The sequence below is a fragment of the Chelonoidis abingdonii genome, chromosome 10, assembly GCF_003597395.2.
Source record: "Chelonoidis abingdonii isolate Lonesome George chromosome 10, CheloAbing_2.0, whole genome shotgun sequence".
NCBI classification, from domain to species: Eukaryota; Metazoa; Chordata; order Testudines; family Testudinidae; genus Chelonoidis; species Chelonoidis abingdonii.
In genome coordinates, this window is record NC_133778.1 from 5,589,719 (window position 1) to 5,610,225 (window position 20,507).

A 20,507-nucleotide genomic window follows, 5' to 3' on the forward strand; every position below is an offset into this window, starting at 1 on the left:
TGTATGATTTGTTCCGTGGCTGAGACTCTGCAACCTAAGTCACCTTTGAAACAGAGTGGTTTAGGCAGATGGGTCTCATAAATGGTGGCTCCCATACAGTGAAATACTAATCTTCTCCAGAGCTGGACCAGCCACTCTGATGGACGGTAAGGGGGCAGAGAGAGCACACTGTATGCAGTCAAGAAAGCAGCTCCTACTGCCTGTAAAACCAGGGGATCAGTCCAGTCACACAGGGGCACTCCAGCCACACCCACTCCTCCCCCCACAAGCCCTATGCTAGGGGCCAAGGACGGTGTGGCCTGGAGTAGATATACCAGATCCACACAGACCAGAGAGTCCACCACTGCAGGGACAATCCCCAGGAGGCTGGCTGAGTTGGTTTTGCAGCCCCTTTGCATTGCCGGAGTAGTGAAAGGAGCTGTAACTTTGGCTATGTCCACACGACCGCGGTAAGTCGACCTACGCTATGCAACATGTAGCTGGAGTCGACATGCCTTAGGTTGAGTTACCGCGGGATCGACACCACGGAGGATCAACGTGAAAAAATCTCCCATCGACTTACCTTATTCTTGTCGTCGGGAGTACAGTACAGGGATCAGCTGGAGAGCGATCTGCAGTCTTTAGTAAACCCGCTAAATCGACCGCTGGTGAATCGATCTCAGAGCTTGGATCCTGGCTCTAGTATAGACCTGCCCAGAGTCTAGGATCTGTCTTTTAAGGTGTTTTCCTGGTAACATTTTATGGCCAGCTGGCACCTAACTATTCCTATCCCATGCCACATTGTGGTCCACGTTCTGCTCTCAGACCCAGAAGGGTAGCGGGTTGATTCCATTGTGGGTTGCACCAGTGTAACTAGGTGTGGCTCCGGAAGTGCACATTTAAAGCTGTCGATGCTCCTGAGTTATGTGCCTGGGCGGAGAGAGACCAGATCCTTCTGACTCTGTCCCCGTTTTTACACAGAACATTGCTGTGCCTATCGTCACTGCCCCACTCCATCCTCTTCACTGCCACATTTTTTTCATTCAGCAGGAAGAGGAAATGGAGTTCTACTTCACACTCCATTTAGCTGTAATAAAAAGCCCAGCCTGTTCCATTTATTCTATAAGCTGCCTGTAGTTTCCTATGCTTACTCAGATGAATGGATCAGTGCTGTAGGAGCAAATGAAGCCTTGGAGTGGAATAGCTGCTCACCTTTGTGATCCTGTTCTTCTTTTGTAGCTCTTGAAGTGTTCCAGTGGCAGTCGGAAATGGTCATTCTGACTTGTTACATACCTTTGATCTGTGATACCAAGGGAGAAAGCTGAAATGTTGCTTATTTTAGGGTTGGGGGAAGGGAGTTAGATTTTCCACTCCTCCCCATTGAAGGTTTTAAACAGATTAAAAAACTGCAGGTTGATTCAGCAGAAAACCTTGCTCATCTGCCAAACAAAAGCGCGCATTGGTGTTTGAACAAGCCAATGTGCAGTTAACAAACAGGCCAATTTCCAAGCTACGTTTACAAGAAGTGGACGTGTCTGGGTTTTTTGCACATCCTGAAGACCAGTTGCACTCAGTGGGCATCTAGGGGTAGGCACCAAATGTGCAATCTGACCCGAGGAGCATTAAAGCTAAGGCTTGCATGTTGAAAGCTAGTTTTAATCAATACTGTGCTTTCCTTCCTCTTCCTAAATTCCTTCAGTGCATATCACCATTACTGACTGTCCTTCATTTTACATTAAATAATAAAACATGAATCGGATATATGTAGCCACATGCAACGAACACAGCACGTTACCATGGGCAAGTAGGGCCAAATTCCGCTTTCATGTACAGCCACGCTGGCTTATTGACTTCAAAACAATTCTCGGATCAGTGTGACAATTTATTGAAAAAGGACAGATTTAAACCTATAACCACACATTTACTACAAAATAGCTTTTCTGGAAATAACTAGAAAATATGAATTATAATAACCCCTCGCTCTTCTGTAGCACTTTTCCTCAGCAGATCTCAGAACAGCTTTGCAAAAAAAGAGCAAGATCCTGATCCCCATTTTATATATGGGAAACTGAGACACAACAGGACTTACCCAAAGGTCACCCAGCAGGTCAGTGGCAAAGCTGGGAGTAGCACCCAGGTGTCCTGAGTTACAGCCACGTGATTTGTTTACTAGGCCACGCTGCTTCCCCGTGACCAAACAAATCCTGGGGTCCAACCCACAGCATCAGTTTTTAGGTAAAGCTGGCCAAGAATCTTTGACAAAACTTGCAACTTTGGCAAATATCTTCATAAAAATTACTACAAATTTCAATGGGACAAAAGATCTGATAATTTCAGCAACTGTTTTCAAAGAAATTACATCCTGTTTTTCAACCAGCTCTACCTGCTTGAATACACCTTTCTGTTTTTTAGAGGAAGAATTGTTCAACCAAATATTATTTTAAGGCCAAAAAGCCTCTGAGGGAAAATGGGAAAGAACCAGTTTTCATACTGGAGAACAAATGGGCTAGCCTGAAAAAGCGGTAAGATGGTATCACAAAGCTCACCTGGGATCACCGCTGACAAAGCTCTCCAGGGCAGCCTTTAAGCCAAAGGAGTCAAACTTGTCTGCCTGTAGCAGTCGGGAAATCTAGCAATATAATGCCCATCAGTAAGAGTCTTGCAGCATTGTCCTAATGTTTATCCATAATGCTCTAGTCTAACTGCGCTGATGATAGCATAGAGTGGCCAACTTTCTAATGTCTGAAAACTGTATGCCCCTGCCTCACCTCTTGCCCCTGAGGCCCTGTCCCCTCTCTTCCCCCAAGGCCCCGCACCTCCCTCCTCCTCCCCCCCCCCTCGTTTGCTGCTTTCCCCCCCAACTCCAGCATGAGTAGCCCCAAGGGACTTGCAAACCCCAGCTCCAGCAGGCTGGCTGCGAGTGCAGGTCAGGAGAGCACTGCGGCCACACAGGAGCAGCCAGGCAGCCCTGCTGGCAAGATAGGACACAGCCCCCTCCACCTCCCGTTGCGCTGCCTGCCCTGCAGCCCCCTTTTCCACCATCTCGAATTCTCCCCACCCTGAAGCTGCCTGAGAGTGCGGCATGGGGAAGCACCGGCTGGCAGGGCAGCTTGCATTCCTTCCCTCCCGGGTAATGTTCTATGCCTGCTGAGAGCCCCTTCCCTCACTAGCCAGGGGTCCCGCGCTCTGTCTCCTCCCACAGCCCCGCAAGCCATGCTCTGCAAAGGGGCCACCTGCGACCCAAGCTGGTGCATGTGTGCTGCCACAGGAGCCACTACTTCAGGGATGAGTAACAAGCTGGCACCACCCCCTCCCACCACCACCACCACCACCCGCAGTAACCAGACTTTTAGTGTCTGGTCAGTACATCTGACCGAACACCGCCAGGTTCCCTTTTCAACCAGACTTTCTGGTCAAAAACTGGACACCTGACAACCCTAAACCCATAGTAATGATGACTTCTTTGCAGATAATTGGGTTGATCCTACAAAGTTGATCCTACTTAGTCCTACCACGAGTGCAGAGGACTGGAGTAGATGACCTCTTGAGGTCCCTTCCAGTCCTATGATTCTGTGAAACACCATCATAAAGTATTGCCAACTCCAAGTGTTCAAAAAATCATAGAATCATTGAGTGTAAGGCTAGGAGGAACCAGCTCATCTCCTTTATAGCACAGGCCTAAGAATTGAATCAGTTAGTTACCCCTGTATTAAACCTCATAACTTGTTTCTAGAACAGCATCCAGTCTTAATCTGAGATCTTCAAGACACAGAGGGTCCACAATTTTCTTTGGGTAGTTTGTTCCAGAGGTCAATCACCCTCACTGGTAAAATAAACCAAAATAGAACTGTGCCTTATTGTAGTCATAAGTCAGGGGCCCCAATATCATGACAGTGGCTTAAAAATCACGAGATTCTTAATAGAAGTTCAGGTGGCGCAGTCCTACTAGTCCTCTGGTTTTTTGAGTCTTTGAGGGCAGGAACTCTTTTTCAGGCTTTTACTGCATCCCTGAGGACTAGAAACTTAAAATAGAGATTCTTGCATAATTACCAGAATCCAGGAGCTGGGGCTTTAAGGAAAAACATTAGCGATAATGAGATTTGTGAAAAGATTATGAGAGTGGGCCACACTGGAATCATGGATAAACATAGTTGGTCCCTGTTTAGGGCCCGGTCCTTCCCCCATTGAAATTGGTGCTAACACTCCCACTGGCTTCAGGAAGAATAGAAACTACCATTGTAATTTATTTTTATAACAGAATATTTACCGCTTCTCCAGTTTCCCTCCAAAATTCTCCTAGTCCCGTGTGTTTCAATGGAGCTAAGTGCTCTTGATTTTCTCCTCAAATGTCTTTGTTCATATCTTTCAAATGTTGGCACAATTTAGGGCTGGTCCAAAACCCCAGGAAGTCAGTGGGTATTGAATCAGGCCCAAAGTGAACAGGATGCATAATGGATGAACTGGTCTTCTGGGATACTTGTATGGACAATACCCTTGTTGCCTGTTCCCAATACAGGGAATAGAGCTGATACCATGTGCAAGTGCCAACCAAAAGCAAAGCAAACAAGAAACTTAGAGGTCCCTGAATTAACCAAACCCCCAATTTCTGGAAGGTTTCAGATGTTTCCTGACTCTTCAGAGACTAATTGAGGTTTTGGCAGCATAAATTGGTGTAAATTGTCCTCAGCTGGTGTAAATTGTCCTAGCTCCGTTGAAGTCACCAGCTGAGGAACTGTCCTCTACTGTCTAGTTTGTGTTTTAAAAAAACTTTTGTGCTAAGCACTTGTCTGCCAGCCCTCGTCATGCAGCCAATACAGCAACATTACAGCTCCGAATGGAGATTTATGGAGGACGCACCAGCCTGATTGTAACAGGTGCTGCATATACTAGGTTCTAATAAATTGGGCAAAGCCTAAGGACTAATCTGATTGTACCTTCAACGTGCCTGTCTGAGTCTTTGCAGTTTTACAGTGTGGTTCTGTGTAACCGTATTACTGCTGAAATTGCTCAGTAGACCCACTATAGCGCTTGGGGCTGAAATGTGCTTTGTTACACTCCTGTAACCTCAATGCCCTACGTGGGGTGGGGTGGCTGTAACTGGGGGCACAATCTGGGCCCTTGGGAGGTTTTGGCTCTCGGGGGGAGAGTGCATCAGCGCGGACCTAGAGTCTAACCCAGGGCAGATCTACACTACCTGCCGGATCGGCGGGTAACGATCGCTGTATTGGGGGTCGATTTATCACGTCTAATCTAGATGTGATAAATCGATCCCCGAGGACTCGCCCGTCGACTCCAGTACTCCACCGGGGCGAGAGGCACAAGCAGAGTCAACGGGGGAGCAGCAGCAGTTGACAGCGCCGTGAAGATGCCGCAGTATGTCGACCTAAATATGTCGACTTCTGCTATGCTATTCTCATAGCTGAAGTTGCGTATCTTAGGTCGATTTCCCCCCGCCACCCCCAGTGTATACGAGGGCCTAGTCTCACTTCATGTTGTGGCTAGCTTGTACTAAAACTTTCAGAGCTTGGACTAACAGCCTCTGGCATCCCCAAGGAGCCCTTTCATTGGCATTATAAATTTATATATGGGTTCTTTTGTGATCTGACCTTTCTAACCCAATGTATTGCCTCATCAGGGCAGCACTACCACTTGGATTGTTAACATAAGGACGTGCGGCTTTGCCTTCTCTTCTGGACTCCCTTCTCAAAGCAAATGGTCAAGCTGTAGCCTTATGTAGAGTAATGAGTTACTTTAATTACACACCCCAAGGTGAGGGCTTACACCTACTTTAACCTGTGAGAGTTCAGCCGCCAGATCAACTACAGTACAGAGGTTATCAATGGAAGGGGAACCCAATGACGCATAACCGAGATTAATGGGTACTCTTCCTTTAATTATTGCTATTCTTAACCACCCAAACAACAATACACATGAGTCTGGTAAAGGAGAGAGAGTACAATACAGAATGTCCAGCATTTGCCCGACACATACCATCCTTTGCGAAAAAAATGAGATTTAGTCGTCATCCTTTGCATCATCCTCACCACCACCATCATGGTAATCACCAATGGTCACCATCCTGGTATCTCCCAAGGCAGTAGGCCAGGATGCAGTTTTTAAATGACGCCCATTGACATTCTCATGTATTTATGAAAGTTTTAACCCTGTTTCCTTATTTGAACTTTCACACTCCAGTACTTTTGGGGTGTCCCATTTCCAAAAGGCGAGCTTGTTAGTTCCCCTTGACATCACCTTATCACAATAATCACAGGCAAGTCACCTTAGAGGCGTTTTTAACATTTCATCCCAGCTACTAAGAGTCGTCTTGTGACGTCTACTGAGCTCTCTTAGACATTTTTATCCAAATTCAGGAGTTATTTTCAAAACATCAGCATATCACAGACCTTGACACAAGCTTAGTGGGTTTACTATTAATTTACTTAACGCTAACTTATCCTTATAATTTAGCAAATATCTCCTGAGGCCTAATTTGTCTAAGCTAAATATCTTAGCCTGTAGGTTTCTTGCATTTCAGCTTTAAACCTTAAGCTATCAGGTACATCTCTTATATCCGTCTCTCTTAATGGATTAATTTGTTAGTGACACAGCTACAAGCCTGCTTATTGCCCCTGGTGTGATGTAAGCGCTGGTCACATCAGACCCAATAGAGTTTATTGAGACTTTAGAAATTATTGGATTACTGCCTCTCTGTGGATTTATTTCTACTAAAGGTGCTTTCTAAAAGGCTGATAATTACAGTACTCTGCTCTGAAGTACCCGTTCTTTTACATTCATCTACTGAGCTTACTTTATTCTTTTAAACAGACGCAGCCACTCCAAGTTCTTGTGAGGATCTAATTAATCATCTCTTAACAAATACAAAAGCAACATGAAAAGGAAAGAAGGAAGTGGTGCAAACATGAACACATTTCTCTTTCTTGTTTCATGTTCTGGCCATTCATCTTTTAATAGGATGCATCTGATGAGAACAGGTTATGACGTGGAGAAGATGTTCTAAATGGAAATGACAAAGTTTTCATCATTTTTCTGCTACCTAAAAAAAAAAGGCTTTTAGAAGGAAATGTAATGATTTAATGAAAGCATCGATTTCCTTTGAAATTTCCCAATTTTTTTTTTTATTCTTCTTAAATGAACATTTTCATTTTGGCCTTTGAAAATCAAAAAAGTATTTGTCTTTGATTTTCAGTTTGAGTTTTCTGTCTTCTCTTCTCCACTGGACAGACCAACCAAAAATAAATAAATAAAACTGGAAAATGTTTGGGTTTTGAAAACCAAAAATGAACATTTTTCATTGAACTGAAAAATCAGAAAATTTCAAAGGAAGCACTTCTTTGTGTGGTTTTCCATTCAAAAATGTCATGGCAAATAGTTACCTTCTTTCAAGCATTTCCATTGGTGTATCAGAGAGAGGCTGATGTGGTGCTGGCCAGCTGAAAGGTTTATCAATGGGAAATGGAACCTATGCCAGACTTTAACCTGACCCAGTGGGTTAATGACCATGAAATGATTTTCTTTCTGACACCATTCACTGGCCCAGGGGCAGTAATAATGGAAAGGCTCAGGGAACACTAGCAACACAATGGAGCACCCAATGTCCTGACTGACAATAGGCAAACCCTGCCTCAGGCAAGCTGCCCTCCCTCCCTGTCCTCTCTCTGATATTGGCATTTCCAATCCAAGTTTGCCATGAAGACTCAGTGGAACAAATCCAAGGGCATTTGAAAGGTGTATTATTTTTCCTACCTCATTCTATACTAAGCCCCTTGACTTGTACTCTTGAGTAGACAGATCTATGCCAATAACTGGGGTTTTGGTTCACTGGCAATTTTCTGGAAGCTCAGGGGGAGACAATGGTTTAGGCCAACCCGAAAACAACTTTTAAAAAAAAAATTGTCAAAATGAGAAGTTGACAGAAGAATTTGTTTCAAGTTGAACAAAACGTTGAGTTCAACCCAAAATGAAAAGTTGGGGTTTGGTTTGAAGTGGGGTGTTGTTTTTTTAACAGTTTAAATCGTTTAGATAAAATGGAAATTTGGAACTGGAAGTCATTTCAAACTGAAAAATCAAACCGAGCATCTCAAAACAAAACCTTTCCGTTTTTGCTAAAATATTTTTTCTAGTTGACCGAAACAAGATGATGAAATTGACATGAATTTGTGAAATGTTTCAGTCAACCCGAATCTGCATTTTTCTTCGCAAAAAAAAGTTGTGGCTGAAAAATGTGGCCAGCTCTATTCTGGATTCCCTTAGGCCCTTTGGAAAAACGCACCCATTGTCTTTCTATTAGTGATCTGTTCTGTATTTCCGGCTTAGCCAGGGGCACCAATGGTGGGCTCCGTTCTCTGCCGTATTCTCCATTCTGTTGATTTGATCTGCCCTGGACTGTATTCTGGTACTGGTGGCGGGTCTGTTCTATACTGTATCCCTTTCTCCTCTCCTGTAGATATTTGAACTCAACAAACGCATGTCAGCTATTGAACACATGCTGAACCGTCTGGAGGAAAGAATCTTGGTGCACTCAGAAGAGGTAACAGTGCCAAGGTGGGGGGGCTATGTGCAACAGGCAAAAGCATTTCCTTTTGCAGTCTCCTCAAACTCCTTTGAAGTAGCAGTTACACAGGCAGTAGACAAGAGATCTGCTGTACAACACAGCATTGGGGAGAAGGGGTGCTTCTATTGACAGAAGGTGTATCTAGGAGGTGGATAGCGCTGCCGGCTGCATCAGTGAGTTCCAGGCAGGTTGATAGGGAGGCGGCTGCGCCACCAACCATTCTGCTACACCCGTTCTAGCTTGATTAAAGCTAACGCTGTATGCCTGCTGTGCTGGCATCTCCCGATTGCAGTGTAGACACACCCAGGGAGCCCTGCATGCCACAGAAGTGGTGGCTAAAAGGACAGAGATGAAGTAGTTTGTTTAAATATTCGGATGTTGATTGCACCAATAGACAGACTAACATATAACCCAACTCCCAAGGTGCTTAGTTCTGTCCCTCCCCAAATGTACACCAGGACCCCAGCACCTGCCACAAGCTTCGGTCTCTCTGGAGCTTCCTGAAAGAGGAGCAGAACTTTCTGCCCAGGAGGGCACAGCACTGGTTGGTGAGTGTGCATCTTTCCATTGATAGAAAGGTCCTGGAGCTGCGTGAAGGCTAATCTGATTTTCAAATGGCAGATGATTCCTCTTTTTAACCATTTATTTTAATCTTTTAGACCCTTGTTATTTTCCAGCTTGTGAGCCTCATCGGAAAACTGAATGTAATGGAAAATGAATGGTTATCTAGCGTGCCAGGGGTGTTCTGACAGGTGCTCAAATTATCTCCTTCAGTCCTGTCTCTGCACGAACAAGACTGTTTTATTTATACTGGTCTAAGCAATGTTCCTATATGTTTGTAAATGCTTCCAGAATGGATGAGAATTCTGGGGTTACGACACAGGAATCAATAGCTACATTAAATGTAATAATCGGTGTGTTGTGAGTAGCCATTTCTAATTGAGAAGGACATTTGTCTTTTCCATGTTGTTGTCCTTGTTTTGATGGCCATCAAGGAAGATCAATTTAATTTTAAATTCTATTGTGACATTGAATCAGCTGGTATATCGGTAGGTCACTTAATGCTAATTTGAGTTTCCAATTGTAGAATATTTACGCACTTTGCTTCCTTTACATGGGATCATGCAGTTAATTGATATGACATTTGATAGCTCAGTAGAAGGGACAAAAGCAATTTTGAAGATTCATGCAGGTCTGGCTTGAATGGAGGGTAATTTCTCCCTGTTTGAAATTAAAGATGGGTTCAAGCTGAAAAGTTTGGTGCTTGCTCCAGATCCAAATGTCATCAAAATTTAGAGGTGTTAGGATCCAACATTTAAATGCAATGCCTCTCTGGAGCAAAGAAAATTACTTAACCATTGTTCAACTAGCTCTGCTGGGTTGGTCTTTTGATTTTTGTTTTTCAGCACAAATTGGAATACCAAAATATTTTGGTAAAAAACTGAAATATTTTGATTCGGTTGGAAATGCTGCCAGAGTGCATCATGGGAGTTGTAGCTCGTGTTTCTCATGCTCCTATGCTCTTTGATAGGCCAGGCTCCCCGGCCAGACTAATCTTCCATGATGCACCACACTCTTCACTCTTGCAGAAGGGAAGCAGTGCATCATGGGAGCCTGTGGCCATTCTGCATCTAGTAACAGCATCGTATTTCAGCATTTGGGTTTCGGACAAAATATTCAGTTTTTTTACAAAAAGATCGGAATCTTCTGCAGGAGATTAGTCAAAAACTCAATTTTCTGTCAAAAGTTTTGATAGAAAATTTTCAACCAGAAAATTTTGTTCAGAGATCAGTTCTTTAGGACAGGCTGCTCCAAGTGACTAGGCCGGTGACTGCCCAGCTCAGGATCTCATAGCACTATGTGCTTCTCAGTCTTGATTCTCAGATCAAGCTAACTTATTGTGGGATACAACCTGCCGCTTGTGTGCTCCAGCTTATATTTATTATGTGGCTTTAAACTGCATGAAGATAGATAGCCCCAAGTCATCCATCCTGCACGTGAAATCTGACATGGAGTCATACCACACATGGAATCTCATGCAGGTCTGTGGGCTGGAAGACTCCAGGGTCTACTTGTTTGAGAAGATGAGTGGTAGCTCCTAAGTGGTGATTACATAACCCACCTCCACAGAGTGTGGCTCTCTCTCCCACCCTAGTGGTTGGATCCCATGGATGTTTATGAGTCTGTACAGCCATCTCAGGTAGAAGTTTATTGTTTTAGATCCAGAGGTCCTGGGTTTGAATTCTGCTACTGACAATCCACCCAAGAGCATTGCATTACATTTGACCTAATAGATGACCGAATAAACCCTCTCTTTTATCTTTTTGCTAGCATAGGCATGTCCCGGGAAGCCTTAAGATATCAACAACATCACAATTGCATGAACACCAACAGTCTGAGAATTGCTTGCTTTTCTACCTCTAGTCTCCGGCCCCTGAGTCCCACACTGATCCTGATGTGGAAGAGGAGGAATTGAAGAGGAAGCTGGAGGAGTTAGCCAGCAACATCAGCGACAAAGGAGTTTCTTCTGAGGAAGAGGAGGAAAAGAAAAAGGATGAACCAAAACCCGAATTGAGCTCCTCCAGCAGTGACCCACCCAGTGATGCTCAGAAGGTAGCATGCTTCCTACCCTCTAAACTCAGTACCGTTCTCACGCCATTCTCAATGTTTCCATTTATGTTCCTACTCCTCCCTCTGCTCTTAACATCCTATAACTGCACCACAGTCAAGTCACGCGCACACACACACACGCGCGCGCACACACACACACGCGCGCACACACAGAGGCTTCCCTCTCCCATTTAGCAATAAGGGAAGTGCAAGGTGATCCCAGTCCGTCCATGGGCCCCAAGCTGAGAACCCATGACTGAGGGTGGTTCATAAACCAACCCACAAATCCCCTAGCCTGCATTTCAGATAAACCATTCTCATAACTGAAACCAGGAAACTACCTGCATTTTTCCCCTTCCTAAATCTAATGGGACACCAAAGAGGGTGCACACTTTCTACCCAACAGAGACATTTGGGTAGAAATGCTTTGCTAAAGTGCTAGTGCAGAGGGTACAAAGCCCTCCCCACTTCTTTGGGGGCGGGGAAATGTAGTGAAGTATAATGGTGAAATCCTGCCCCCTGCCTTTGATGCAGAAGAGGGGTGAAAATATGGAAGATTTGCTCACCGTTTTGTGTGTGCGCGCAGTGGGGAACCTCAGTTCATTGGAGGCCTCTCCCCATGATGTTCATTTAGATTTCTGCAGCATCAGGGATCGTGGCTTGGGAAGGGGGAGCTGCTTTCCCCAGCAGCAGCCACTCCTGCAAACCCAGAGGGGTTTCCCTGTGTAAGATAATGCCAGCACTCTGCCCTGTCCAGGGGGCTGGGCATCAGTGAGGTGATGTTGCGGTAAGGGCTGGGGCGCGGGGTCTGGTCTGAGGTCTGGCTCAGTAATAGCTCTCTGGCGCTCTGTAAGCGGGCAGGGCTAAGTCAGGGAAGTGCCGGAGGGGCTGGAACACAGGAGCTTCTGTCAGCTGGGCCTGTGCTAACCCGCTGGGATCAGGGTACGTCTGCACAGCAAAAAAAGAAAACAACCCACAGCAGCAAGTCTCAGAGCCCCAGTCAACTGACTTGGGCTCCCGTTGTGGGACTACAAAGAGCAGCGTAGGCGTCCCACTCGGGCTGGAGCCCAGGCACTGAAAACTGGCGATGGGAGAGGGTCTCAGAGCCCGGATTCCAGCTTGCACAGGAACATGTTCACTGCTCTGGTTAGCCCACAGTGCGAGTCTGAATCAGTTGACCCGGGCTCTGAGACTTGCTGCTGTGGGGTGGTTTTTTTGAAGTGTAAATGTCTCCTGAGCAGCCTCCAGGGACATAGCCCCGCTTCTCCCATCCCCTCCTCCTGTAGCAGCCCTTCCCAGAGTCCCAAGCAGATTTTGGTGTCTCTTGCTGTGTTGTGTCCTGCACTGCCAGTGAAAGAACTGGAGCTCCGGACACAGATGGTGCCATCTTGGTAGGGACACTCAGTGTTACTAAGAGCAAATCCAGACCCCTCCATGGTGGTGCAGATGCTCCTAAAGCAGAGGTTCCACTGGGCAATCGAGCTGGATGCGGGGATCCTGTGTGCAACAGCCCTGCTCCATCTCTGCTTCCTGAAGAGCAGGTGAAGGGCTGATGGCTGGGCAGAGCCTGGGGACCTGCTGCTGAGTAGATCCTCCAGTCTTTAGGAAGGCCTGCCTAGACTAGCTATGAGCCCTCATAGGGAATTACCCAGTGTCCAGCCCACCCTGCGCTGGGCTCAGGCCCCCTTGTTGGCCTGGCAGTGTACGTGGTACAGGAGTACCTCAGTGATGAAAAGCCCAGACTGGTTTTGCAATAAATCCTTCCTTCTCCTGTGTGGTGTATTGAACTTTCATGGACTGGAATCACGTTTTTACACCTAGAAAGTAGCTGTTCCATTCAGCACTGGAGCCAGGGCAGTGCAGAGATGCTTACTGGCTTAACCCACCAGATACAGAGGTCTCCAGGCCTACTCTGCAGGAGGAGGGTCATTCACTTGGTGTTCTTATTAAGCTGAAAAGCTCCGGCAGACAGAGGCGTTCTGCACTGATTATACACTAGAACCTCTCCTCTCAGTCCCTTTTCAAAGAGATGAGCTCACAGGTCTTTTTTATCCCTAAATTGTATGACTCAGTTGGTCTGTATCAACAGCTTTGGTGATGAGTAGTTGATGACAACCCATAAAGGATAGGAAGTGAGTCAAATATTAATTAAAGGAAGAAAGAGCTTGTGCCTTGTGTATTCTCCAGGCCTCGCACAAGTTGTTCTTTCCTTCTGAGGTGTTCCATTAGAACAAAGCGGAGAGGTCAGAATTCCTTTGGGTTTCAATGGCTCCTTTGTCCGGCTGTCTGTGTTGTTGTTGTGCACTTTGACACATCTCCTTTTAATGAGCAGCTTCACTATCAAAGGAGCAAGGCTGGGCTATGTTACACATAACTGCTTGTGCAAAGCAGCTTCCATCTGCGTGATCGGAGAGTCTTTTATTTCTCCATGAGGCCTTTTTCTCTTTGTTCATCTGAATCCGGCAAGAAGACCCTTGGCTGTGGAGATGTAAATGACTCAGAGCCGTGGCGAGCGGCCGTACGGGGCGCCTGGGCTGAGTTTGTGTGTGTGCTGGGGGAAGATCTGTCTCCCAGCCCAGGGCTGAAGTTAAATTCGAGGGATATGTCACATGATTACTGCATGCACTCCTTGGGGTACAGCTTGCTGTTCTCTTCTTCACAATCCCCCAGCAATATGCTGTACCCTCGCTGAACGTCTCTTTGCCAGAAAACTACTTAACAGAGTCCCACATTCTCTCTTCAGGGATCAGGTTGCACCTCCCAGATTCTCGTGGTGCATCTGCACTGGCCCAGGTCCATTTATATAAATAAGAGCAACTTTGGGTCTGCTCTAACTTTGTCAACTGGCTACGATCTCATAAGACCAAACCCCAGTCATGAATTGGCAAACACAGGCACATCCCAGCCCCAACATACGCCCTGCACTTGGGAGTAAGGGGGGGGGGTCAGTTGGCTTAGAAGCTACCTGAGAGCTCCCCTTTGCAAAGGAATTCTCAGGTAGCTCGGTCAGAGCAGATTCCAGGGGCACAGAGTGGCTAGACAGAGAGAATCTGGCTGTAGAGTAGAATTTGGCTGCATGCTTAGAGTCAAGGTATCCCAGGAAGCTTTGCAGTTCTGCTTGGTTGACAAACAGGGCAGTAGCAGATACAGAGCCTGTGCTTTTTGTTCCCCTGACGGTTATTATAGATATTTAGAAAATGCTTCTTAGAAAACTCTGTGTTCAAGAACAAATTTGATCTCAAGCTGCACCATTTGGATCTGGACTCAAAACACCCCAAAATCTAGATGGGTCTCCGTCACGGTTTTGATTCAATCTATGCTGAAGACAATGGAGCCACTGCAAAATTCTGATCCAGATTTTCATTTCCAGTACTCCTAAAGATTGGTTCTGGGTTTTTTAGTCAACTCCATGTCTGCTCAGGAAAAGCCTCACAAAAGGAAGGAACTGTCATAAGAACAGACTCCTTTTTCTGTGAAAAGTAACTTGGAAAAGACAGATTTCTGTTTCCGCCCACAGGTACACCACAAAATATCAAATGGACAGTGTTAGCCACCTCCTCACTAAATGCTTTGCCAAGAAACATGTTTGTCTAGGGTGTTACCTTGTAAACACACTTGTTTGTCTCTGCCCCATGGTGTTCATATTGCATCTATCACCATGGTATCTAGGAAGTTATCAATAGGGAGTAGAATGGTGTCTTTCTTTTTACTGTTTTTAAATGTATCAAAATACAGGGCTGACTAGCTTGATCCAGAAACAGGTGGGCACGGTACAAGCTTTATCATACAGCTCTAATAATACTCCTCAGAAGGGTTGCTCCTAGGTTTTGGCGGTGCTGAAATAATATGCCTTTTCCTACCCGCGCGGAATCCGGACAGTATTGATAACCAGGATCAGACCCACGGTACCATGAAGCTGTATGTTGCAATTAAATGCTCAGCACTCTCTCTGTGCAACATTAGAACGGCCCAGTTAGTAAGATCAGCACTACCCTAGGATACAGCCAGGACGACGCAGAGAAAGAGGCAGAAAAAGGAACATTTTCTGCAGCTTGTCAAGGCTGCCCACCAAGAGCAGCTGTGGCCTGATAAATCAGGGGTGTGTAGCGTCAAGGAACACAGCTGGGCTAGAGGACGGGAAGGGAGCATTCAGCCCCGGGAACCTGTCCCGGAAATAAGAGCCACTCGCTTCCTCGGGCTGCCTGTTGAGAAGCAGATGTCTCAAATGGAAAGTAGAGGCAAGATAAGTAAACAGCCTAATACAAGTGTCAGCTTCCTGGGGTGGCCGGGAAGGGGCCGCAGCAGAAGCACGTTTGCATGAATTTCATGGGTTATGCAAGTAATGAAGACTTTTCTTCTTAGGCCACACAAGGAGGAGAGGCAAAGCATTGGGACTGGCCTCTAAAGCTGGGCCACAGCCAACTCTGTTATGAATGATTTGTATTCCAGTAGTGCCCAGAGGCCCTGCCTGAGATCGGGGCCCCATTGCGCTAGGTGCCGGACATGCACATAGTGAGAGAAAATCCCAGCCTCAAAGAATGTACAGTCTGAATAGATCAGTCAGCAAGGCAGGATTATCCCCATTTTACAGATGGGGAAACTGAAGCAGAGTGAGCGATGAGCAGGATTTTCAAAAGCACTTTGGATGGGCCTAACTCTGCTCCCTTCAAATCTCGCCCTAAACACTTCACCCAGGGAGTCTGTGGGAGAGCTCACCACTGACCTCAGGTCTCCTGAGTCCCAGCCTACCGCCTTATCCAAATGCCCATCCTTTCTCTTTGCCATTGTCTGGTGTAGTGACAGGCCTGCCCACCAAAATACACAAGGCCCAGCAGTTAATCTAACCCAGCGTTTTCCAAACCGGTGCCGGACAGCTGGCAGTGCCAACTAAGCTATTTGGAATGAAGCTCCACCCAGGACCCAGCCCTGTGTTTGCCAGCCTTCAAGGCACTGCACTTGCTGCAAGGAGGTGTGGGTGACACCTGTCTGTGCCAGGGAGGCCGCTTATGCCAGAGTGGGGAGTATAGACAATATCGCTGCCACGTGCCCTTCCTCAGGGAGAGTGGGGGAGCTTTAAACTCCATTGGGATGCCATAGGAGACCTGCCATTGAAGACAGCTGGGTGAATGTGCTGATCAGCCACTTGGCCGCGCCCCCTTCCTAGCCAGCACCACCGACTTCTGGGGCTGTGCTGGGAGAGCAGGTTTTCTGCCCGCTTTGTGTGTTCGTTCACAGCCACCTCCACTGGCCAGCCTCCCGCTGCATGCGGTGTCTCTGTACAGGGGTATGTCTGATCCAAAGCACCTCCCATGCAAAAACAAAGCCTCTCTAGAGAGAGAGCAGAGTAGCCAGATGCGTTGTAGTCAGGTTAAAGACTTCCCAGTAATGATTGCCAAGGTCCTCCCAGTCACCGCTCACCCCAAAGCACTGTGTGCATTTCTGTACAACCTGCACATCCACTACGAGGCTGGGGCACAGCAGCTGTTCAATGCTGCATGGCACTGAAAAAGATCAGCCATACCTACAAGGTGAATCCATAGAGGCAGGAGGTAGGCAGGACACCTGGGTTACATCCCTGAGAGCCGGATTCCTCCTGACATCTCCAACACTGTTCTGAGTTCAGTGCCAACTCAGAGAGACGCACAGCACGCCCTGCAGTACCTTTGCTGGTCTTTGAAGCTCTCCTGTCCATGCACTGGCCCACCCTAAGCCTGCGGTAGTTAGGGGGAAGCATGGTATATTGCAGATATAAACCGCTATAACTTACCTCACTCTCCTTCCCACTCTGCCAGGGTTCATATACTCACACACAGGCACTCTGAACCAGGCAAAAGGAACTCTCTCTCTCTCTCTCTCTCTCTCTAACTGTTCTGTCTAGAGAGGTGCAGCGTCTGGGTGGTGTTTGGATCTTGGGGTGGTGGAGGGTTGGTTTGGTCCCTTACGTATACAAGGGTCAGCTTGACGTTTCCAACCTGCAGAGTTCAGGGCTGGGCTTTCACTCAGATACACCACAGAGTTTCCTTTACGAATTGCCCTGTATTGATTTAACCCTAGCCAGTCCGGGAGGTCACTTTCCTCCTCTTGAGTGGAATCTGGGAACATCCTCAGACGGATCTTTACAGTGCGGGACAACACGCTGCCAGTAACAATTTGAAATGGGCTTCTAGGATTCGACGACTTCTTCATGTAGCATCCCCAGAGTTTAAAGAAGCCTTACTGTTCTCGTGTGCGTTGCTCTGTCAGCGCCTAACACAACGGGCCCCCGTCCGTGACTGGGACTCCTAAGTGCAACAACAGTAATAACCCCTTGTGAGGGGAGACGGTGAAAGAAAGGGAATGGCAAGTCTGCTTCTCTCTCTCTCTTTTTTATTTTCACAACCACAGTTCTATGGAATCCCCCCAAAACCGTTTGCAAAGTCCTGTTTCCCTTGCTCCCAGAGCTATGTTAACAGCAGTACGCCCCACTGGCACCTGGGTGGATGAGGACTTCCCCGTTTCACAACCCTAACTCAGCTGCTGCATTTACCGTCGTTGACCTCTCATGTAAGTGTTTGTAGACTGGGTGGCTGGGCTAGGTTGGCCCCAGTGGAATGAGCAGCTCCCGGCAGCTGTTTCTGCCTTTCCAAAATGAGGGAGTGGTGTGAGGAAGTGAAAACCACGAGGGAAGGGCTGTGGCTATGATCATAAAGCTGGTTCAACAGCTTCCCTTTGGTTCAACAGCCACCAAAGCCCTGAACCAAATTCTGCTCGGTTGCATTTGTGTAACTGGGCTGAATGGCTTTGAGTTTTTCCAGCTGCAGTGGTGAGGGGGGACTGCAGTAAGACTGAGTTCCACAGCAAGCAAAACAAATAGCCTGATTATTTGCAGTATGCAACGCCTAGAAATCCCAGCTCAGACTGAAGGCCTTTGTGCTAGGAGTTGTACAAATACCCTGTAAGGGCACGAGCTGCCCTCTTGAAGCATGCTCCTGAAGCCTGTAGTTATGTGCAGGCTGCCGGCTAATGGCGTTCTGAGATGGTTCCTTTGTCCCAGCTGTACTCCACGAAGTCTGATCCGAGATCAAAGCGCTCCATAAGAGCCACTTCCATCTCTAGGTGAGAGCCCTCAAGGAACAATGGGAGCCCTTTAATTACAGCTCCCCGTCCTTGGTCACCCCCTCTCCCCCATTTGGGCTGTTGTGTGTGCGCATATGTGCTAACGTACATTTTTTGGTTGGCTGCGTGTGGCATTCACAGAGGTCGTTGACTCCGGTTTTGTGTGACATCACAGCCACGGTGCTGAGAGCCGGGCAGGAGTCGTTGAGTGGAGAGGGCCAGGGTGAGGCTGCTTCTCCCCTCTCTGCAGGGCGGAGAGATGGGAAGGAGGTGAGCGAAGCCTGCCGAAAACTTGAAGAAATCATAAGACTCCCTGCTGTTCATCGGCAGGGCTCACGGAGCACAGCATAATGCCCAGGGAGGATACAGCCCCTTGCTCTGGAGGCGTAAGAGTTAAAGATTTTAAATCGAGAGTCCTGACCCCAGAGGCCTTGAGAATCAGATGTCAGAGGAGTCACCCCCCCCCCCCCGGCTGTCCCCAGGCTTTACACAATATGAGAGGGAGGGGGAGAGCGCCCGTCTAGACTGGTACGAGAAAGGCAGAGGAGATGAGCTCTCAATTCTTAGTCATCTCCAAGCGTGGTGTTTCTGATAGACTACAACCAACGCCCCCTCCCCCTGACACTTTCCATTCCTCACTGGTACAACTAGATCTTTCTGTGACAGTCCCAGGGTGCAATCCAGGCTAATGAGTAGCTGTGTCACGCCTGCCCTCTAACCTGGGGTGCCCTTTGCATGGCTTTGCTGCTGTAGCCTCTGTCTGGACTGTTCACAAACAGCCTCCAGCATGCGAGTCACTCCCAGCTACGTTTGGGTGTGTGCTGCAGCCAGCCAGACACACTCCGGCTCTTGGTTGCGCTGCAGGGTGACCCCAGCACGCTCCAAGTCTTAGATTTCCCTCCAGAACTGAGTGTCCTGTACTGCCCAGCCCTCTCCTGGACAGTCCAAATTCATATCAAGTCCATTATTGCTTTCATAGAAATAATGCCACCCCAAATGGAGTTTTTCAGACACTTCAATTCAAACACTGGATTTGATAAAACAATAAGAAAACATTTATTAACTACAAAGATAGAGATGTTAAGTGAGTTCAAGTCATGAGGCATAACAGTCAGAAATGGTTACATGAAAAATAAAGGTTAAACACAGCTGGTGCCTAACTTAACAAACTATCTTAAATTCAAAGAAAGGTTTTCTCACCACATGCCTTCAGCAGTCTTACTGACCGAACTGCTTAGGTCAGGGCCCCTTCTCCAGTTCAGTGCTGCTTCCTTTGTCCCTTCTGGTGCAGTGAATTGATGGAGAGAGAGAGAAGAGGGGGTGCCTTGGGGTGTTTTTCCTTCTTTTTTAAAGTGTCAGGTCCCCTCTTGGAAAACATTTCCGGCTGAGATTCAGGGGACAGAGTCTATAGGGAAGGACGTTTCCTGCTGCTTTTTCCTCACCCATTAGAGCATCTTTTGTTTCCCTTCCTGCTTGATATGACTGTTTACTGCTTACATGCAAATTAAGCAGGGCACACATTCCTTTGTTTGAGACAGGTCTGTTTGCCAGCCTCAGTTTGGAAGATGTGTTAAGAACACCATACAGTGGAATCTTCTAACTTCACATACAGTATTTTCACATGTATTTTATCAGGACATTATTGACCAGCAAATTTAGAGTTTTCAAATAATATCTCAGAAGGCATAATTTGTACAAAGATTATTACACTAGCGTGTAGGATGTATTCTGTCACACTGGCCTACTGCCTCCAACCAATATTGAAGCCCCTTGTGCATGTTTTACTAAGTTGTCCACTCTCACACTGGGAGGAGGGGAGCTCTGGGAATGGTGGGAGGAGGGGTTCCTTCAGGAGAATGGCAGGTTGATGGGGAGTGATGATTGTACAGGAGGCTGGGGCCATTGAGACAGGGCATAGAGGTCAGAGAAAGGCAGCCTGTTATCCACTTTAATATGTTATAAGTAGACAATGACACATTTAAAAGGTCTTAAAGCATGTGCAGCATCAGCTTCTCTGGTGTGTCAGCAGCACTGTATGGCTTCCTGAGCTAACCTCAGGAGGATAACCCAGCGTAGCAGGCTCCTGGGCTGGGATGGAACCACCACAGCTGTTCCTACACTCCCTGTCCTAGTATAATTCCTCAATCTGAACCTTAGAGTTCACATATGAGGTACTAGCAGTGGTAAACGTCTGTCCCAAATCTGGACTTTAGCGTCCAAAATCTGGGTGCTTACCTGAAACTCCCCCAAG

General features: G+C 47.0%; 1 protein-coding gene across 9 annotated transcripts in view; it reads left to right on the forward strand.

Moving 5' to 3' along the window:
* MLPH (melanophilin) overlaps positions 1-20,507 on the forward strand; it is an 86,560-nt gene that overhangs the window by 49,392 nt on the left and 16,661 nt on the right. For 6 of the 9 annotated variants that reach the window (XM_032800060.2, XM_032800064.2, XM_032800061.2 and 3 more), the window contains 2 exons: positions 8,444-8,527; positions 10,976-11,164. In XM_032800060.2, coding sequence (XP_032655951.1) covers positions 8,444-8,527; positions 10,976-11,164 — 273 coding nt within the window. The remainder of the gene's footprint in view (positions 1-8,443; positions 8,528-10,975; positions 11,165-20,507) is intronic. The other 3 variants (XM_032800063.2, XM_032800068.2, XM_032800070.2) reach the window with 1 other exon arrangement.